Below are 19094 nucleotides of genomic sequence, written 5' to 3' on the forward strand. Positions count from 1 at the left end.
TTCCTTTTAATCTCATTAAGATAGAGTAAATATCCGAACAAATTCGTCTTTAATAGTTTATTAGTTAGTGGAAGGACAATTTCTGGGTATTACAAAGATAACTAGTTTTACTAAGAAAAAATAGATTTACTGGTATTACTGATACTACTATGTTTACTAGTTCTACTAGTATTACTGGTATTACTTTGTTTGTAGATTTAAAAGAACTAGTATTAGCGAGAGAGGACTGTAGGGTGTGAGAATGAAATATTTGCCTTAATATTGATAATTTTTATGATAATTCCATTTTATTTCAGGAAAAATGCAAAATCCGCATTGCACAATCATTTGTTTTGATTACGGGGGATATTATATGAAAGATGGGGCTGAAATAAAATGGATATCAGGAGATGGTGAAGGTGAAGATGAAATTCACACGATTGTGTTGAAAAAATCAGTGGAGGAGGTGACATACACTTGTTTGGTTGAGCGTATTTTCAGAAAGATCATGGTAGATGAATCTAAGATGGAAGCGAGGATTAGTTACTTCCCAATGGTGTTGAATTCGAACAAGCCATCATATATCTGGAATGATGAAGACGTGTTTGGATATTTACTGCAAGTAAATCATGAGCAGTGTAGAAGTGTTCTACATGTGGAGTTCAGCAATGATATATACAAAACGAATGAAGAAGTGCAACTTTTAGAAGATAATGATGAAACTGATGCCTATGCCGGTCTATCCGATAGAGAGACTACTGATAGAGAGGCTACTGATAGAGATGCTACTGATAGAGAGGCTCCTGATACAGAGGGTGGTGAAGAATATGGTACTGATGAATATGGTACTGAGAGAGATGGTAATGATGGTGTGCTCACATTCTACGAAGACGTTGCGATGCATGAGAATTTAACCGAAAGAGATGAGCATGTGTTTGGAGATACAGAAGTAAGACCATCAGTTGAAGTCACACCTGTTGTTTATAAGACTCGGGATGATGGTATGGATTTGGTTTTAAACCAAGAATTTAGATCTAAGGAGGAAGCACAAGTTCATATTCAGACGGCTTCTCATCAGAAATGTTTTGAGTATGACATAATTAAGTCGGACAGAGTGAGGTATGTGATAAAATGCCGAGGAGCAAAAGACGGCTGCAAGTGGTTTGTGCGAGTTGCAAAGCTAGTGAACTCAGATCGTTGGACGGTTAGAAGTTACATCAAGCAGCATACATGTTCTGTTGTTACGACAAGAACACTGCCTAATAGAAGGAGAGGCACACCACAAATCGTTGCGGCTATGTTGGCTCAAGATTATCCCGGTAGTTTTGACACACCAGTTCCCACTACTCTGGTCGATTTGGTTCATCGTAGGATTGGTGTGCATGTATCATACCCAACAGCATGGAGAGAAAGAAGACAAGCTGCTAATGAAGTGCGAGGAAGTCCAGAAGAGAGCTTTTCTTTATTACACAGTTACATGTACATGCTCGAAAAGACGAATCCTGACACTGTAACTCGTGTGGTAGTGGATGAGGCCAACAAATTTAAGTATCTGTTTTTTGCCTTGGGAGCTAGCATAGAAGGGTTCAGCGCGATGAGGAAAGTCCTCATTGTGGATGCAACACACCTCAAGAATGTTTATGGTGGAGTTCTATTTGTTGCGGCTGCTCAGGATCCTGATCATCACACCTACCCAATTGCTTTCGGTGTAGCAGATGGTGAAAAAAATGATAGCTGGATGTGGTTTATGGAACAGTTGAAATCAGTGATAGGAGATGTCCCGGGATTGGTATTTCTTTCAGATAGAAACAAAAGCTTGATCAATGCAGTAGGTGCAGTGTTCCCTCAGGCCGCTCATGGGTATTGTATATGGCATTTGTCTCAAAATGTTAAAGGCCACGTCCGTAACCACAGAGACACTTGTGCATTTAAGTTTATGGAGTGCGCACACGCTTATACAGTGGCTGAGTTCTTGAACCTTTATGATGCTTTTCGCAGAAGGTATCCTTCTGCAGCGGAGTATCTTGACAAAAATGTTGAAGAGAGGAAATGGGCTAGATGTTACTTTGAAGGAGATAGGTACAATGTTGACACCACCAATTCAGTGGAATCTTTTAATGGTGTAATTAAGGAAGCAAGAAAGTTCACCTTGCTACCAATGTTTGATGTCATCATTGCAAAAATGGCTGAATGGTTTAATAAACATAGGAAAGAGGCAGCTGAGATACCACCTACACTAAAGCTTGTGCCTATTGTGGAAACAGAAATGTCCAAAAGATGTGTTGATGGAGGGTTTCTTGAGGTTGATGAGTTAAACAGTTTCCATCTTGAGTACAGTGTGAAAGGTAGTGATGGGAAGGTTTATACCGTTGATATGGCTATGTTCACTTGCAGCTGTGAGCAAGAGAGAAGAAACTGAAACGCATCGTTTAAGTTTATGAACTGGGTTATACCCATATGTGTTTGGATGGGTCGGGTTTGGATGGTTGGATTATGTAATTATCTGATTTAGTTAGGGTTGTATATGTATTTAACACGTTTTTGTATTTAAAAAAAAATAGAAAACAAATTATATTTTAATGATGGGAGAAGTTAGAGCTTTTCAAAGGTCCCAGGGGCGTCTGAGAATAAAGTCCCCCTTTTATCTATCACACACTCATGTAACTTTCAATAGCACTTGTCATGCATTGATCCTCTTAGATTTGATCAAATAAAATAAATAAAATTAGATTTTTGAAAAAACAATTAATGTTTTCTCTGAAGGAAATTTTTTAGGACATTGATGGATGGTTGAAGACAAATTCAAATTTGTGAGAGCAACTACTTAAATTGGCAGAAGTAAGATAGTTTCAAGTGAATTACTCAAGTGTGTTCTTCTCACCGCTTCGCCTATGTGCTTCCCATGTCATTTTCCATGTGCTTTCATTAACCTTTTCATTTCTTATATACATCCCTTTTTAGTAGTCCATTCAATTTATAATTTATTTTAGTAACCAAGTGTCATCAAATTTCGAATTTTGACGGGAATGTTATGAAGACGATACATTATGGTGGGTGACTATAATGATCAGGATGACTTTTAAGATTTTTATATGTTTCTTTTAACGTATGCTATTTGATGAAAATGGTATATTGTAAATACCTTAAACTATTATAATAAGTCCATGCCATAATCTTGAAACAGTTAGATGCAACCTAATCAACAACATTCTTTCTCCAAAAAAAAAATTAATCAACTATATATATTTTATTTTATTTTCTTACAAAAAAAACTATATATTTTTATACTTGTGATTTGTGATTTTGGAGATGTTATTAGTAGTAAATAGTTAGGAGAGAAACATTTTAGTTGGTGGTTTGCCTTTTTATACTATATCAGTATATCAACATGCAACTCACCATCTCTCAAAGAGGTCACAGGGAATGTCTTGCGACATTTCTGACCTGGTTCGCGCCATTATCTGCCTTGGCATAATGGTATCAGAGTCTAATTCTCAGACTTGCGTTATGATAAATCGAATCCTTGTTTATCATTGATTGTTTTAAGAAATCTGGAAAACATCTTCTCATAATGTCTACCTCAAACCCTACATCCATTGATTCTCAGTTTGCAATTTCTACTTTCCCTCGAAGTAAAAGCCGTTCTTCCTCTTCAAAAATAGATTTCCTATATGAAATCGAATATGTTCCGGGCGACCAACTACCCGAAACAACCCTTTCCCTTGTAAACCCATATGAATATTTTACAAAAAAGCCTAGCGTCTTTTCAGTTAAAGGTGTTCGAGATCTCATAAAACCTTCATCAAGTCGGAAAGTCATGGAATATGTCCAGTCCAGCAAATTCTCATCTTGTCAGATTCCAGCTACAGAAGAAGAGCAATTCATCTCTCTAAACATCCCAGAAAACCTACCTAGGTTATGGCAGCAACAAGGCTATACTCATCTTCACTTTGGTGTAGTACGAATTGGGTTAACCTTACATGCGAGAAAAGGTTTACCTGTCATTGCTCGTATAGCTTTAATCGACTCTCGATTAAAGTCCTACCAGCAAGCGTGCATTGGAACGGTTCAGACAACATTAAACGCAGGAACAATATTTATAACATTGTTTCCAAACTTTAATGTTTCTTTACAAGACCCAAATCTCTTAAAAACGCTTAAAGTTCAACTTCAACTGGTTGGAGCACCTATGCAAGAAAAAAGTGTAGCAGCTACCTTGCATCATCAAATAGTCTACCGGATTCAGGACCACGCACTTGATCTTGTACTTCCCTCGTCAGACGAAGCTCTATACCTCGAAGTCACTTCATCTTCTCAAGCGCCAAACTCGATACAAATCCCTCGACAAATTTTTCGTGAAGAACTATTGCGCCGACTGCCGGAGTCATGGGTAACAAGTTACGAGAAGCTTCATCAAGCTACCCAGTCACCCATTCAATCATCTGAAGTCAGCTTTCACTCTCGAAATGATGGAACAACCGAAATCAAATTCGAAAAACCCCGATCATCTTTCCGAAAGCAGTTGTTCACTCAGTTCGCAATACAGATTGATGAACGAAGCTTCCACGGTCCAGCAAAAGAACAAAATCCAAAACCAAGTTCTTTTGAAAAAGATGGAACTGTGATATATCCTTACATTGCTAATTCAACGTTTGTTCATGTGCTGCTTGTGATGAAGCAAGCTACAGCTACGAATCTGATGAAGATATTCGCATACGTCGAAGAAAAAAGAAGGACCCACTCTACAAAAGATATCTCGAAGGAGACACTTCTGTTGGTCCACTTGGTGAAGGAAAGTACGACTTTATAGTTCAATACTCTGAAGAGAAGGATGAACCAAGGCAGCAAATCATGATGATCAACCCCAAGGACTTCCCGCCACAAGAAGAATTTTTAAAGAACAATGTTGCACATTGTCCAAAAATTCTTTCTCAAACCGTGGACTCATCTGGTCCTAGCCAGTTAAGTCAAGCGGAGAAGGTTCTCAACTGGCAAACAGAAAATTCACTGGCACAAAATCAACTCTTATCGACCATAAATCATAAGGTTGATCAATTGGCAGAAGAATACAATAGCAGATTACTCAGCCTCCAAAAATCAATCACTGATATACACGGACGACTAGGCAATCTCCATCAAGAAATGATGACCACGGCAAAACAAATGATGGCAAACACAACCCAATTTCGCAACAAAGAAGCAGAGACAACTAGTCTTAAATATCAGTTACGAGATCTCCAAAGATGTCTAGAAAGCATGGTTCAAAACCAGCAAGCTAATACGTACTTTGATCCCCTTGGTGGCACACCTTCAAGCATACCAATGTACCAAGGATCCTACTCACCTGGCTTCCTTTTTGGTCAACAAACACAAAAAACAAGATCTCCAGTTCCGAGCTTTCTGTCCTCTGATGAAGTCTTTACATCTCGTTATGGTTCGACTTCAACCAACTATCATACCAAGACGACTCGATCCAAGCCTCGACGCTCAAAAGAATCGGAATTTCAAGTCAACCCTAGTAAGAAACCGACTCTTACATCTTCCTCCAGTCATGAGTCAGTAGAAGACAGCAAAAAGAAAGAAAATGACATTGGAATAATCAAATTTTCAATGGCCAATCTGCTCAATAACCTTAGTGAAATTCCGGAATTGCCTGTTCAAAAGGATCAACAACCCTTGTCTTCCAGACAGATTACGAGAATTAGTCACTATTCAGACATAAATTCCAGTGACTATGAGACCGAATCAAATGATAGTTCCCTACCAAGACAATTTGCAATCGGAGAAGGGTCAAGTACTCCAAAGAAAGAACCAGATATCAACGAAGTCTATTCCAGCGATGAAGAGATGAACTATGCGCCTCCAAATCAACCTCCAAATCAAGAGATTCCAACGAAGCAATTTTCTTCAAAAATTATGGTGTTCACTTTTGATGATATACCATTTGAAAAGTGGAATGATCGTCTCGACGAGTTTCATGCGTGGATGAATTCTGAAGCTATCACATCCCCTTTGCAATTGGTGATCCAGCAGTTCACAGCAAGACTATCTGGTGCCCTTAAAGAATGGTGGAATTCACTTGGCGAATATAAACAGCAGCAAGTATATCAAACAACAATACCATTGCTTCTTGGAGAAATCCATAGAGAATTCATTGGTACACCCACACACCAGAAAGAGCAACTACAAGAAGAATTCTTCTCAGCAAAGTGCTGTTCGTTAAGAAAGAAAGATCTTTCAAAACACTTTGAAAGACAGACACGAAGATACTACGCGCTAAATGGCCTTAACAATCCAAGCCTGAAGCACGTATACCTCTCCTCCATCGACGATTATCTTAGTCAGCAGACTAAGCTCTACATTAGAGATCAAGGTCAAACAATAGAAGACATTTCCATCGGACAAATACAGCAATATGTCTTCAGAACGTTGGATAAACTCTGCAAACAAAAAGAATTCTGGACAGAGTTTATGGATAGATCAAAGCAACTATCGACCCGGTTCGCGCCATCCGGTCGATGATTTTAGATCCATCCGGTCAAGAAGACCCGGTTCGCGCCATCGCATTCATAGACACCGGAGCCCACACAACGATCATTAATCCCAAGATTCTTTCTCCGTCGATGTGGCTACCTCATCAGCAAGAATTTCGAGTCGCTAACTCAGGTTCATTGACAATAAAGCTCAAGTCAAAACCTATCAGAATCGAGCTCTTCCCCGGTTGTCATATTACTACAGAAGTCCTTGGCTCTACGGCACCTGGAAAAGATCTAATACTGGAATGGGATTCATGTTATGCCTTCAAGAAAAAATTCGATATCTCTATCGAACCGCACGGATTGAAATGGAGAAGTCTCTTCAAAGCATTCACGTCAATTCCGCGACTTTTCGCAATTGAAGGATTAATTTCTCAAGAATTTACAAAGATCAAGGAGAAGTTGACGGAGATTTCTTGTGCAGACTCTCATACAGAATTCCTACAGAAATGTAATAACCCGCTGTGGTTGAATGCGGAGTTCTTTGTTTCTTTGCCATTCAAAGAAAACATACAAACAACTCCGACTAAGGCGAGTCATGCAGGAATGCCACCAACCCTACTGCAACAAGCGAATGAAGAATGCGACCAGCTAGTACAACAAGGAGTAGTCTCTGCAACCAACTCGCCATGGGCATGCAAAGCCTTTTACGTTAACAATCGTGCATAACAAGCAAGAGGAAAGCTAAGACTAGTCATCGACTACAAACCACTGAATCAGTATCTACAAGACATCAAATTTCCGCTACCAAACAAAATGGTGCTTCTTCAACATCTTCAAGAGGCAACTATTTTCTCAAAATTTGATCTTAAGTCGGGATTCTGGCAACTTGGCGTTCATCCTGAAGAAAGATACAAAACTGCGTTTTGTCTTCCTAATCGTCATCTGCAGTGGAACGTCTTACCTTTCGGACTCAAGACCGCACCATCATTATTCCAACAAGCGATGCTTCGTATATTCAAGCCTCTACTTCATACGGCCTTAATTTATATTGATGACATACTGTTGTTCTCGTCTACCGAAACCAAGCACATTCAGCTTCTTCAGCAATTTCAAAGCATTGTCATTCAATATGGAATCATGCTTTCGGCCCGAAAAATGGTCATAGCCCAGCCCAAAATCGACTTCCTTGGAATGCAAATCACAGATGGCAACTTTACGCCTCAGGCCCATCTGGCTACAACGCTCTTAGATTTTCCCGACGAAAATCTCACAAAACGACAAGTCCAACAATTCCTCGGTGTAATCAATTATGTTAGCGACTTTATCCCGCAACTTTCGCAGCTGACAAGACCCCTACAGAAAATGCTAACGAAGAATCCACCACAATGGACAAACCGACAAACTGAAGCTGTCAGAAGCCTAAAAATAGAGGTGCAGAAGCTACCGCCTTTAAAGATTCCCTCCACTGGAACACGCATTTTACAGACTGACGCGAGTGACAAATATTAGGGAGCCATTTTATTCGAAGAAATAAATGGAAAACATCAAATCTGTGGATATAAAAGTGGACGCTTTAAAGATTCTGAGATGCATTATCACTCTACTTTCAAAGAAATACTGGCCGTCAAAAAGGTCATCGAGAAGTTCGAGTTCCATCTGATAGGACACCGATTTCACATCGAAATGGACATGTCATCTTTTCCAAAGATGTTACAATTCAAGCAGAAGATGGTCCCACATCAGCAATTATTACGATGGAGCGAATGGTTCTCAAAATACGATTTCGAATCCGTCTATTTAAAGGGCTCAAAGAATACTCTCGCAGATATGCTCAGCAGGAGTCCAGTAAAAGAAATACAAATAATGGAGAGCTCTTCCACAAAAAGCTACTATGACTTCGCCTCAAACATACCCGACGACGCTCATTCGCTTATCAACAAAGAAACCCTACAGGAGCACCTCCGCAACAAGATTTTTGCCTATCAATCCATCATCATGTCAAGATACGGATCCCATAATCATCTTATTTCACCTATGGGAATTCACCCGGACTACCCGTTCGCTCATCTCTACAGAATCGAAAACGCTTACTTACCAGAAGAAGTTCTCTGTTTTCTCTGGTACCTCTGCTCGATCTACACTATTGGCATAACCTTTGATATTCAATGGTTATATCAATATATCAACATGCAACTCACCACCTCTCAAAGAGGTCACAGGGAATGTCTTGCGACATTTCTGACCTGGTTCGCGCCATTATCTGCCTGAAACGGTAAGTTAAGGAAATCAGCAAAAACAACAGATTTATCATTTAAGAAGTTAAAAAGTTAAAGCGATCTCAACTCTTTCTTCAACCCTCACACGATATACTTCTTCCATCGCACTGTTCAAGTCCATCAAAACGGAGGGTCGAGTGTTGACTTAAACTAGCAAGAAACTTTTAATATATTGCCGCTAATCATGGGGTGTTTTTTTGTAAAACAAAACAAAAAATTAAGTGGTGTGTCTTTGACAAGAAAATAAAAAGTATGATTCACCGTTCAGCAGATGGATAATCACAGTTGTTTTCTATTTGAAAATTCGGAAAGTGTCAACCAACTACTAGGTTACGCGAGTTACTTGTCGGTGGTGCCATTCACACATGTAGAACTCTGGAAGATAAGGATGGTTTTTCGCATATTTTTTTTGTTGTACTAGACACTACCTGACGTTTTACAAAAGTATTACAATAATTTTTTTAATTATATGTTTAAATGTAATTAATTTGGATGGATTTAAGAAAAAGATTGGTTAGTTATACATGTTTATTATGTTTTGCTTGGACCATCTACAATCCATACACAAATCAATAGTCATAATACATTAGGTTAAAACTTGATATGTTGATTGAAATCTCAATGAACTACAGTTTTGGTATGGATTTTAATTTAAAATGCATAAATTAAGATGATCGACTATCTTTTGATGAATATTTAATGAGAACTTTTCAATTATGATATTCTTTGAACTATGTAATTATTTCATTAATTCCACTATACACTCTCTACTTTGTCAATATTTATTATAATAATTCCAATTAGTGGATACAATCATTCACTATTCATTTTTTCGATTAAAGTTTTTCATTTATTTGAACAGATTTCTTATATTGTTGGGGCTATAAAGGTGTAACGGTAGTCTAAAGTTTTCAATACAGAAATAATTAAGCATGATCCGAATGCATTAACTATGAAAACGAAACCCTTCGAATCAGTACTAACAAATTAATTAAAAACTCAAACAGAGGTCGCTGTAATGACTTATGTGCTGTCTTTTCTAGAGATTTTTTCTTGGAGATTTTTCTTGTTTAGTTTATTTATCTTTTTTGTTGTATATCTTATTGGTGCCTTTGTTTGGTTCAGTTGTATAAATATTTGGTCTACTTTGTCAGGGGCGGAGCTAGGTGACGAGTGGGAGGGGTAGTTGCTCCCCATGATTTTTTTTTGTTGCTAATGTTGTATATAATTTTTAGCAATGTCCTTGATGAAAATTTGAATTTGTAACTATATTACTAGTTGGAATATACCGAGCGCTAGAACAGAGAACCAGGTTCAATTATGTGCATTTATCTCTACTCTTCAGCTAGTCTCGGGGTCGGACATAACTACTTGGTCCATCTGCGGAGTGCCTTGCAAATCATTCTCCTCAAAGCTCATCTTGAATGCCATCAGAACTCAGAGACAAAAGAAGGACTGGGCTCCTCTGATTTGGCATAAGGCAGTGATACCTAGACATGCAACAACATCTTGGTTATTCATTCTTAATCGCAATCTTCTCCTCTGCGGTTTGGAACTCGGTCATGGGCAGATTTAACATCGGAACTTGGCCTCAGGCTTGGTTGGATGTTCTCAATTGGTTACCACAAGCTCCAGGTGATAACACACAGAGGACAGCAATTCTTCAGGGCTGGCAAGCCACGATCTATGAGATTTGGCGAGAAAGGAGGCGACTCCACGATGGTCTCACATGGCCTCCTTCTCGTGTTCTAAGGTTCATCCTCTCTTCCCTGCGCGACAAATGCTCGGCCATGTCTGCTCAAGGTCTATCTAGAGGACCCGAATTGGCCTCCTTTTGGTTCGATCCTCCATAGTAGCTTATTTTATGATTCTCTCTGCTGGATGTTTATCAGCATAGGCTGTTCCTCCCCCCCTCCCCCCTTCTCTTTCTTTTAGCTGTTGACTCCTGCTTGCTTCCTTTATTTCTATTAATGAAAATCCTTTAACAAAAAAACAACAACTATATTACTAGTGTTTTAAAGTTTTACTCCGGGTGAAAACTATTCCTAAATCCGCCACTGTACTTTGTTCTATTAGCATGCATTGCGAGTTGGAACGTTTGGTTTCTATTAGCAAATTAATGGCTACATCGGTGCTTATCCAAAATACATTTTTCTACTTAACAAGTTCAGGATACAAAAAAAAAAAGAGATTGCTGATTCTGGTCAACTTAGTACTTTACTTGGGTCCATTTTGTTGATCTTCAGTTCCAGTCTAAACTTGATCATGAGTTCCATATATCATCTCTCATGTCCCAATATCATATTGTCAGAGACCTTGAACCAAAACAAACGACCAAAAAAAAAAAGACAAGTTCATCAGAAACCAGATCACATACCTAAGACTTCAATTTCATGCAGCGAAGCCTCTAAATTATCTGCCTTCTTATTTATCTCAGACCGAAACTGTTCGCAAACTGGTCAAAATGTACTGTTCCTTTTAATCGAGCTCAGAGCGAAACGGTCTTACACTGGTTAAAGTGTCTACAATTCTGTGTCTCAACTTAGCCAACTGATGTATCACAGACAAGTCACCTTGCTCAGGGACTGGACTTGTGAGTGGGGTAAGAGGGTTCTCCTTCTGAAGCTGTCTTCTCCATCTCGCTATCAAAGCTGCAGCATTCGAGGAACCTGAGGACAAGTTGAGAGAGAGTTACACAAATAGCAGTGGTTTCCAAAAATAGAAATATTAAGAACATGTATAATCATCACCTCAGCATCCTTTCTAATATAATGTAGAATTGGTGAAAGAAACTCTGGAGGTATATCATCGCTTTCTTGTAACACAAGGGACATAATGTTCTCGATATCTAAAGATACTTGGATTGGATGGTCATCCCTGAATGAAAAAAAAATTATAGATTCATCATCACTCAGACATAAGCAACACACAGTAAGCAAGTTGTGAAGCTCAATTACAGAACATGTAGAGAATAGAAAACTATAGCAACATAAAGATATATACTCCCATATTAGACTTCAATTTGTAGCAGAAAAGAGCTTTACTAGTTTGTTCCTTAGAGACTTGAGAAAATGCTGGAACATCTCAATAATAAGTGCGGTGAGACAAAGAAAGCAGTCAAGTACGTAACCAAGAGAGAGAGAAAAAAATAAGTAAAACAAGAAGCGTACCCTAATTTTTTTCATCATCATATGGAGCATATATGAAGCAGTTATTCTCATAAACTCAACAATGCAGGAAGTGATAGAAACTTTCACATCGACATCTGAATGCTTGAAGAGTCTTTATGGAAACATCAAACTCAAACACTTTCATTTGGATATTTATAGTACAAATAACCACAACTTCTTCCATTATGTATCTGCCGGAGTCCAGTCCGGCCAGATCAACGAACCAGTACGTGGAAGACAAATCTCAAAATAGCATAGTAGGTAGTTGTTGTTCTCTTTGCAAAATGTAACTGAACTTTGTCATTATTGTTTGCTCTGTGTCTATTGTTGACTCTGTAGTGTATCTTGACAAGTTCAGTTACAGTTGCGAACGAGAACAACAACTACCTACTGTTGTCATCTACTGGTTCATTGATCTGGTCCGATGGACTCCGGAAGATAGAGAGTGGAAGGAGTTGTGGACTTTGTGGTTAGGATCTTTACTGCGGAGTCAAAAAAGTTCTTGTTCCACCTATGACCATAAAGATTCAGTTAAATATCAAAAAAAGAAACTTTGTTTTGCAAAAACAGAATAAAAATGCAGATGAATATATAGCTTGAACCCACGTCAAGAAGCTTGACAGCAAGTAGTGGATCAACAAGCTTTTCCCCATATTCAAGAAGCTTCTTCTCAAGGGACATGACTTTTTTTTTTTTTTTTGATAAGGATGTGAATTTCATTTATCAAATGAGATAGATTGTAACTAGTACAAGATGTGAAAAGAGAAGCAGTCCCAAGCCAAAAAAAGATAAAAACAGGGGAAAGCTTAGTTTATACTCTAGAAGCTGTGATGATCCATTATTCATGCATCAACCAGGTTCCCATTAGGTGTCTAAAGTTTCTGCGGTTCTTCCTTGCCAATATTGCATTCCTGATCAGTCTATCAATCTCTTTGAAACAAACTTGCGGCGGTGTTGATGGTCCGTTGTGGAGGCGTTGATTCCTTTCGCGCCACAACCTGTAGATCACTGCTTGGACTGTTAATTTGCGAAGGGTAGAGGGACAGTGGTTGACTCTCAGACTCGTCCAAGAGAGAAGAGCCTCCCAAGTGTGAAAGAGTACCGGTCTGTATCCCAACCTCTTAAGCGCCAGCTTCCAAAGCTGCTCAGCATATGTGCACCTAAGAAAAATGTGATCTCTTGTTTCGTGGTAGTGGTTGCAGACACAACAGCATGTATCAATTTGGAGATCCCAAGATGCTAGACGAGATCTTGTTGGTAGTCTGTCCAGCTGTGCTACCCACATCATGAAAGCATGGCTCGGAATGTGGCCTTTGAACCAGACCTTATCTGCCCAATCTTGCTTCTGACCTCGCGGCCGTAGGAACTCCCAAGTGTGCTTTGCAGAATAAGAGTCCAATGCCATGTCATTCACTGTCCAAGAGTACGAGTCAGGAGTAGTGGAGAGCGAGGGGAGGGTCATTGAGCATAACATGATTTGGAACGCTTCTGCTGCTGAGGATCTAGCTGGTCGCAGCAACCATCCATCTTCAGAACAAGCCCCTGCCACTGTAGAATCTAGCCGTATCCCCGTTTGGAAAGGGCCAGACGGTCCAAAATGTTTGATTAAAGGACCCATCTCGGACCAATGGTCATACCAGAAGCTAGCCTTACCGCCATTCCCAAGGTTACATCTGATGAATCTTTCAGCAAGAGGCCGCAGCTTGAGAAGAGCTTTCCAGGTCCATGAGGCCAGCATGTCTTTGTCCAAGCACCAAAAAGAAGAATCTTTGATGTGATTGGCCTTAACCCATATTGCCCATAGAGACTCCGAGACACTGAATAGCAGCCATATGAGCTTAAGGCAAAGCGTGATGTTCCATATACTCAGGTTCCGGAAACCAAGCCCACCTTCTTCTCTCGGTAGGCATAGGTTAGACCAAGACACCTTTGCTGCAGCTCGTGTATTGATATTACCATTCCATAGGAACCTAGAGCAGAGGGATTCAATCATCTTGATGCAGCCTTTTGGAAGGATGAAGGAGGAGAACCAAAAATTAATGGTACCGTAAATGACTGAAGAGATTAGAACTACTCTTCCTGCATAAGAGAGCGCTCTTAGTGTCCAAGAAGAGAACCTGCGCTTCAGCTGATCAATCAAAGGCCTGTAGTCGCAGATTCTGAGCTTGCGATGCATGAGTGGCAGACCCAGGTAGCGTACAGGCAATGATCCAAGGGAGAAACCAAGACTTGAGATGTCGTCAGTTTCTACCTGGTTCAAACCTGCGATAAACAGCTCCGTCTTGCTGCGATTCATTGTAAGCCCGGACCAGGAGGAAAAGACGTCAAGAGTAGCTGAGATATGCTGGAGAGAGTCCTTTTCACCGTCAAAGAAAATCATAAGATCATCCGCAAAAGCCAAGTGAGATATGAGAGGATTTGAAGCCTTTGGGTGGTAACCAATACTCCCATTTCTGTAGTTTGCATTTAAAAGCTGAGCAAGAACTTCCATGGCCAGAACAAACAGATAAGGCGAGAGAGGATCGCCCTGCCTCAGACCTTTGGTTCCGCTGAAGTATCCACACATTTCACCATTTATAGCCACCGAAAATCTCGTTGTGGTGATGCATTGACGTATAAGACTGATGAAAGATTCAGGGAATTCCAGCGCTTGCATTATCAAGAAAATAAAATTCCATTCCAGAGAATCAAAAGCCTTTTTCAGGTCCACCTTGAGCATTGATCTCTTAGAAATATTCTTCCAGTTATAACCACTAACCAACTCAGTTGCCATTAGCACATTTTCAACCATTAGACGACCCGGAATAAAAGCTGATTGAGTATTAGAGATGAGTTGCGGCAGAACCTGCTTTAGTCGGGAAGCTAGCAGTGTGGAGATAACCTTGTAGGTTGTGTTGCAGCAAGAAATTGGCCTGAAGTCCGAAATGGCTGTAGCATTTATCTTCTTAGGGATGAGGGTCAGGACCGTTGCATTCCACTGCTTAAGCAGACACCCAGACCGGAAAAATTCTGAGACTGCGTTGATCATGTCCGACCCGACAGACTTCCAGTGAGCAGTGTAAAACTCAACCGGAAACCCATCTGGTCCAGGGGCTTTCCCTTTGGGAAGAAAGAAGAAAGCATCCCTGATTTCCACCGCAGAATAAGGCGCATCCAATCTCTGAATTACGTCGGGTGAGCACCTGAAAGGGAGTAGAGCAGCAATCTCATCTCGGGAAACTGATGACGGAGTGACTGTTCCACCCAAAAGACGATGATAAAACTGCACCACGTGCGCCTGAATCGCCTCTCTTGAATCAATGATAACACCATTCTCGTCAGTGAGGAAGATGATCTGATTAATAGTTTGGCGCGATCTTAAAGAGCGGTGATAGTAATTTGAGTTTGAGTCACCAACGTCAATCCATTTGGGAAGAGAGAGAATCTTCTGCTGCGTTTTACCTTTCTCTTCACATGATGATGACACGTGTTTGAGCATTTCTCAACCGTTGGCTTATCCAGCCTTCAGTATTTCTTTTTCAACCTTTTCTTATTTATAAAAAAAAAACAAAAGACTAATTAAAATCCTCATTAGAACCTCTCTAACACTTTTCAAATTTTAAATGAGTTTCATCTTTTATCAAATTTAAATATTAATTACTTAATAAATAAAACACCATTAAAACACTAATACTTTTTGTTTTTGTTTTTTTGTGGTAAAAATACTTTTGGTTTTAATTTTGATACTCAGTTTGAGATTAAACCATTGAGATTACTCTGATACATGGTAAGATTCTCAGACAGTGTTTAACCACTAAAATAAATAAAATTAATTCGATTCTTACGTAATATTTCTACTTCCGAACGTATATTTTTTTTTCCAAAAAGTGTTTCTATTTTATACATTGTCATTGTCGTCATTCTAACAAGTTTCATTTTCAAATCATATATATGGAGCTTAATCATGTGATATGTGTGTTTTTGTTCTTGTTAAAGTTATTTGCTTCGGACTTTTAGATTTAAGCAATTTAGTTTAATAAAATTCTTTTTTTCTTAAAAAATTATATGCAGATAAGTCCACTAAAGTATAAAAGTCCGATATATATATATACACACACATTAGGGTCTGACTAGTTCAAACGCAGCGGTTGCGGTTGCGGCTGCGGGCGTTTGCGGATGCGGGTGGTTGCGGTTTCTAGCGGTTTTAAGAGATTTGTACGACTGGTTCTGCGGTTAGAAATTGGTGCGTTTGCGGGATACTTATGACTGGTTAACTACCAAATACAACAGCGGTTAAATAATAAATTAATAATATTTACATTTTATATAATTATAAAAATATCAAAAATTATAATATTATAATAAATATGTAAATTATATTTTCAAAGTTATAGTTTTAAATTTTTAAAATTATAGAAAATATTTTTTTAAAAATTTTATAATATTAATTAAAATATAATAGATATATTTTAGTATTTTTATAATTCCATTTGTAAAAAAATTATTGAATATTTTTATTTTTGTATTTATATAGTTTTTAAAGAAAAAGAAAAAAAAATTATCTTCCCGCAACCGCCCGCAACCGCAAACGCTAGCTGGAACCAGCTTTTGATTTTAAGAGGTTCGGAGCGGTTTAAAGCGATTTGTAGCGGTTTGTATGATTGTTTCGAAACGCTGTCAACCGCTACCAACCGCAAAAGCTGCGTTTGCGGGTGGTAGCGGGGAAACCAATCAAGCTCTAATTATGAGTTTAGCGAATTATATAATTTTGAGCAACAACTAGAAAAAAAACTCATTCAATCCCCTTTATCAACTTAAAATTGTTTAGGTTTGAATAAGATACTTATGACTAAACAAAAATCTCAAAGTAGAAACGCAAGAGAATGTGAATTTCTAAAGTCCATCGTCCTATCAAAAAGCACATTGTTCATTTTCTGATCTTGTCCCTCCAAACTTTTCTGATCTTCTCATGCTTTAGACTTGATTGATGTTGAAGAGTTTGCTGATTCCCATTATCTTTTCCCCTGCTTGTTCCAACATTACACTTGTCAAAAAAAAAACTAAACTAAAAAGATATTAAGACATTGTTCGTGAGCTGCTTAGATTAACATACCTAATACATCAATTTCCAACAGCGCAGCTTCTAGATTACGTTCCTTCACCTCGAGCTCTGACCGAAACTGTCTTACATCGGTTAAAGCATCCACGACACACTGCTTCACCTTTGCTACTTGATCAGAGATAGAGCAAGGTTGAGGAGGTTGCTTGGGCTGCAAGTTTGATGGACCAACACTTGATCTGTTTGATGCCCTAGTACGGTGAGATGGTCCTACTGCAGAAACTCGAGATTTCTTTTGTACTTTAGTTTCCTTTTTTTCTTCATCTTGTGACGCTTGAATCATCCTTGGCTGTGGAGTCTTATAGCCATCAAATGATGCTTCCTTTATTTAAACACAACTCTTTTTAGCATAAAAATTTCTCCAAAACAAAAGAACATGGTATGAAAATGAACTGGTGTTAACCTTGGAGCAGATCTTGAGAATAGCATTAGTTCCTCCTCTGATAGCCTCTAGTGTGAAGGAATCACCAACTTTCTTTATGCCATTGGCTACAAAACAATCTCTTAAACCTCTAATGTAGAATAGCTCACGTCCCTTCATGTCACCTAGATGTAACTTCCACTCTACGCCATCTTTGTTCACTATAGTTATCTTTCCCGCTTCATTGATCCCGTTAGCTCTTCCGAATAATGCAGGTACTCGCTTTAACAAAACTCAACCCATTTGAGACGATGACATAAAGAAAAAAAAAAAGACAATATGTGTTGGAACTTACAACTCGACCTGACTTAAGCATGTAAGGTTTAAGTTCTAATGCCACAATCTTGTTCTGATTCATTGAAGAAGGCTCTGAGCAGTCTTCGGATTCAATCTCATCACCACCTTCAGTGTTGGGACACAACTGTAGCACAGGTTTTGTTCCGGTTTGGACAAGTTTGAATCTACGAAAAGATTCGGCTTTGATCCCATTTGCCTTGCAGAAACTTGTCCAGCCACTACGGACAAATGCTTGACCAGTTGATTTGTGGTGTGTAAGATCAAGCGTCCAAGACTTTCCATGTTCGTTTCTTAGATCGATCTCACATTGTCTGTTGTTCAGACCATTTGCCCTCGCAAATTTGCTTGGAAGATACTGCAGCATCGAGACTTGATAAATCATACGTAGCAAAATATGAGAATAATTATATTAAAAAAATTCAAGTGTAAGAATTAAGTTATTAACCATCTGGTTTCGACTTAGGCTTGAAGGTGTGGCGTGCGCAACAAGATAAGTGTTTTCGGATGAAGATTCTGTTTCTGTTCTTGCCCTCTTCTTCGACAAAGTTTTATCTGGATACAATTCTTCATCATCATCATCATCATCATCATCTCCAACATCTTCATCATCATCATAAACATCATCATCAAAGATATTGTGTTCATCATCATCATCATTAGAACGATCATTTTCAGCTTTAGAGGTAGACGAGATGAAGTTAATCTGCTGAGAGAAACTGCGTCCGAAAGGTGTAACGTTGAAAACCATGTCCCCAACGTGCATGAAGCTCAAAATGTCGTCGTTTCGGATACAGTGGTGATCAGAGAAATGTTTCCAACCGCGGCCGAACCTTTGACCGTCCAACTCAACTTCCCATGTTCTGACCGAAGCGTCTGAAGTCAGTTTCATCAGTTTCGTAGACTGAACATTACCCTTTAAGTGATTCGAAACAAACGAATCAGGAATCGTCTGCAACAACAACAACAATAGCAATAACCAAATTTTAGTCAAAGAAACAACAACAACAATAAGGGAAGACAAAACCATATGTTAAACTGTAACAAACTAACAATAGAGATTATAAGAGACAGAAAGAGAAGGTACAGGGTTGGAGTTTTGTCCGGACAGATCTACGATGAAGATTGGTTTCTTGGTTGAGGAAGCCATAACTGGATCCACCATTTTTGAAGAATCTCTAAGGAACTCTTCTATGAAAAGTTGTTCCTTTGAATCCTTCTTCCTCGGCGTTATACTAATGGTTCTTTTACATTACCAAAGAATTGAAAATTGAAACTTCATTTATTCTTTTCTTTTTACGAAGTCGTAGCCGTTCTTTACTGTAACAGATTATAAATAATGACGGAGATATTTTCTGTCATTCTTCTTCTTTTTTT

At 38.9% G+C, this 19094-nt stretch overlaps 2 protein-coding genes and 1 pseudogene across 3 annotated transcripts; 2 read left to right on the forward strand and 1 right to left on the reverse strand.

The window, feature by feature from the left end:
- The first annotated feature begins 2618 nt into the window (after nt 1–2618).
- On the forward strand, nt 2619–11073 carry LOC117133041. Its single transcript, XM_033289004.1, has 2 exons — nt 2619–10011; nt 10746–11073. The coding sequence occupies exon 1, from the start codon at nt 4831–4833 to the stop codon at nt 6499–6501; it is 1671 nt and encodes a 556-aa protein (XP_033144895.1). The 5' UTR covers nt 2619–4830; the 3' UTR covers nt 6502–10011; nt 10746–11073.
- LOC108871202 lies at nt 8322–10680 on the forward strand (annotated as a pseudogene).
- Nucleotides 11074–16423: 5350 nt separating the features above from the next.
- Nucleotides 16424–18911, reverse strand: LOC103862073 (putative B3 domain-containing protein REM4). Of its 2 annotated transcripts, XM_009139780.3 has the most exons (6): nt 18805–18911; nt 18166–18669; nt 17719–18075; nt 17406–17645; nt 16997–17324; nt 16424–16907 (listed from the first exon to the last, which is right to left on the reverse strand). In XM_009139780.3, exons 1-6 carry the CDS (start codon nt 18880–18882, stop codon nt 16858–16860), a joined length of 1557 nt encoding a protein of 518 aa, XP_009138028.1. In that variant the 5' UTR covers nt 18883–18911; the 3' UTR covers nt 16424–16857. The 2 variants fall into 2 exon arrangements, with proteins under 2 accessions (XP_009138028.1, XP_033143850.1); XM_033287959.1 differs by having other exon boundaries at nt 16424–17324.
- Between the last annotated feature and the right edge of the window lie 183 nt (nt 18912–19094).

This window comes from Brassica rapa, chromosome A03 (genome assembly GCF_000309985.2).
Source record: "Brassica rapa cultivar Chiifu-401-42 chromosome A03, CAAS_Brap_v3.01, whole genome shotgun sequence".
NCBI classification, from domain to species: domain Eukaryota; kingdom Viridiplantae; phylum Streptophyta; class Magnoliopsida; order Brassicales; family Brassicaceae; genus Brassica; species Brassica rapa.

What these genes read in the sequence shown, in the direction of transcription:
- LOC117133041 (XM_033289004.1), top strand. Translation starts at nt 4,831, where the DNA reads ATGATGATCAACCCCAAGGACTTCCCGCCACAAGAAGAATTTTTAAAG.
- LOC103862073 (XM_009139780.3), bottom strand. Translation starts at nt 18,882, where the DNA reads ATGGTGGATCCAGTTATGGCTTCCTCAACCAAGAAACCAATCTTCATC. An exon ending in CCGGACAAAACTCCAACCCT is followed by an intron (nt 18,670 to 18,804) that starts GTACCTTCTCTT and finishes TTGTTGTTGCAG; the next exon opens with ACGATTCCTGATTCGTTTGT. An exon ending in GTTGGAAATTGATGTATTAG is followed by an intron (nt 16,908 to 16,996) that starts GTATGTTAATCT and finishes TGGAACAAGCAG; the next exon opens with GGGAAAAGATAATGGGAATC.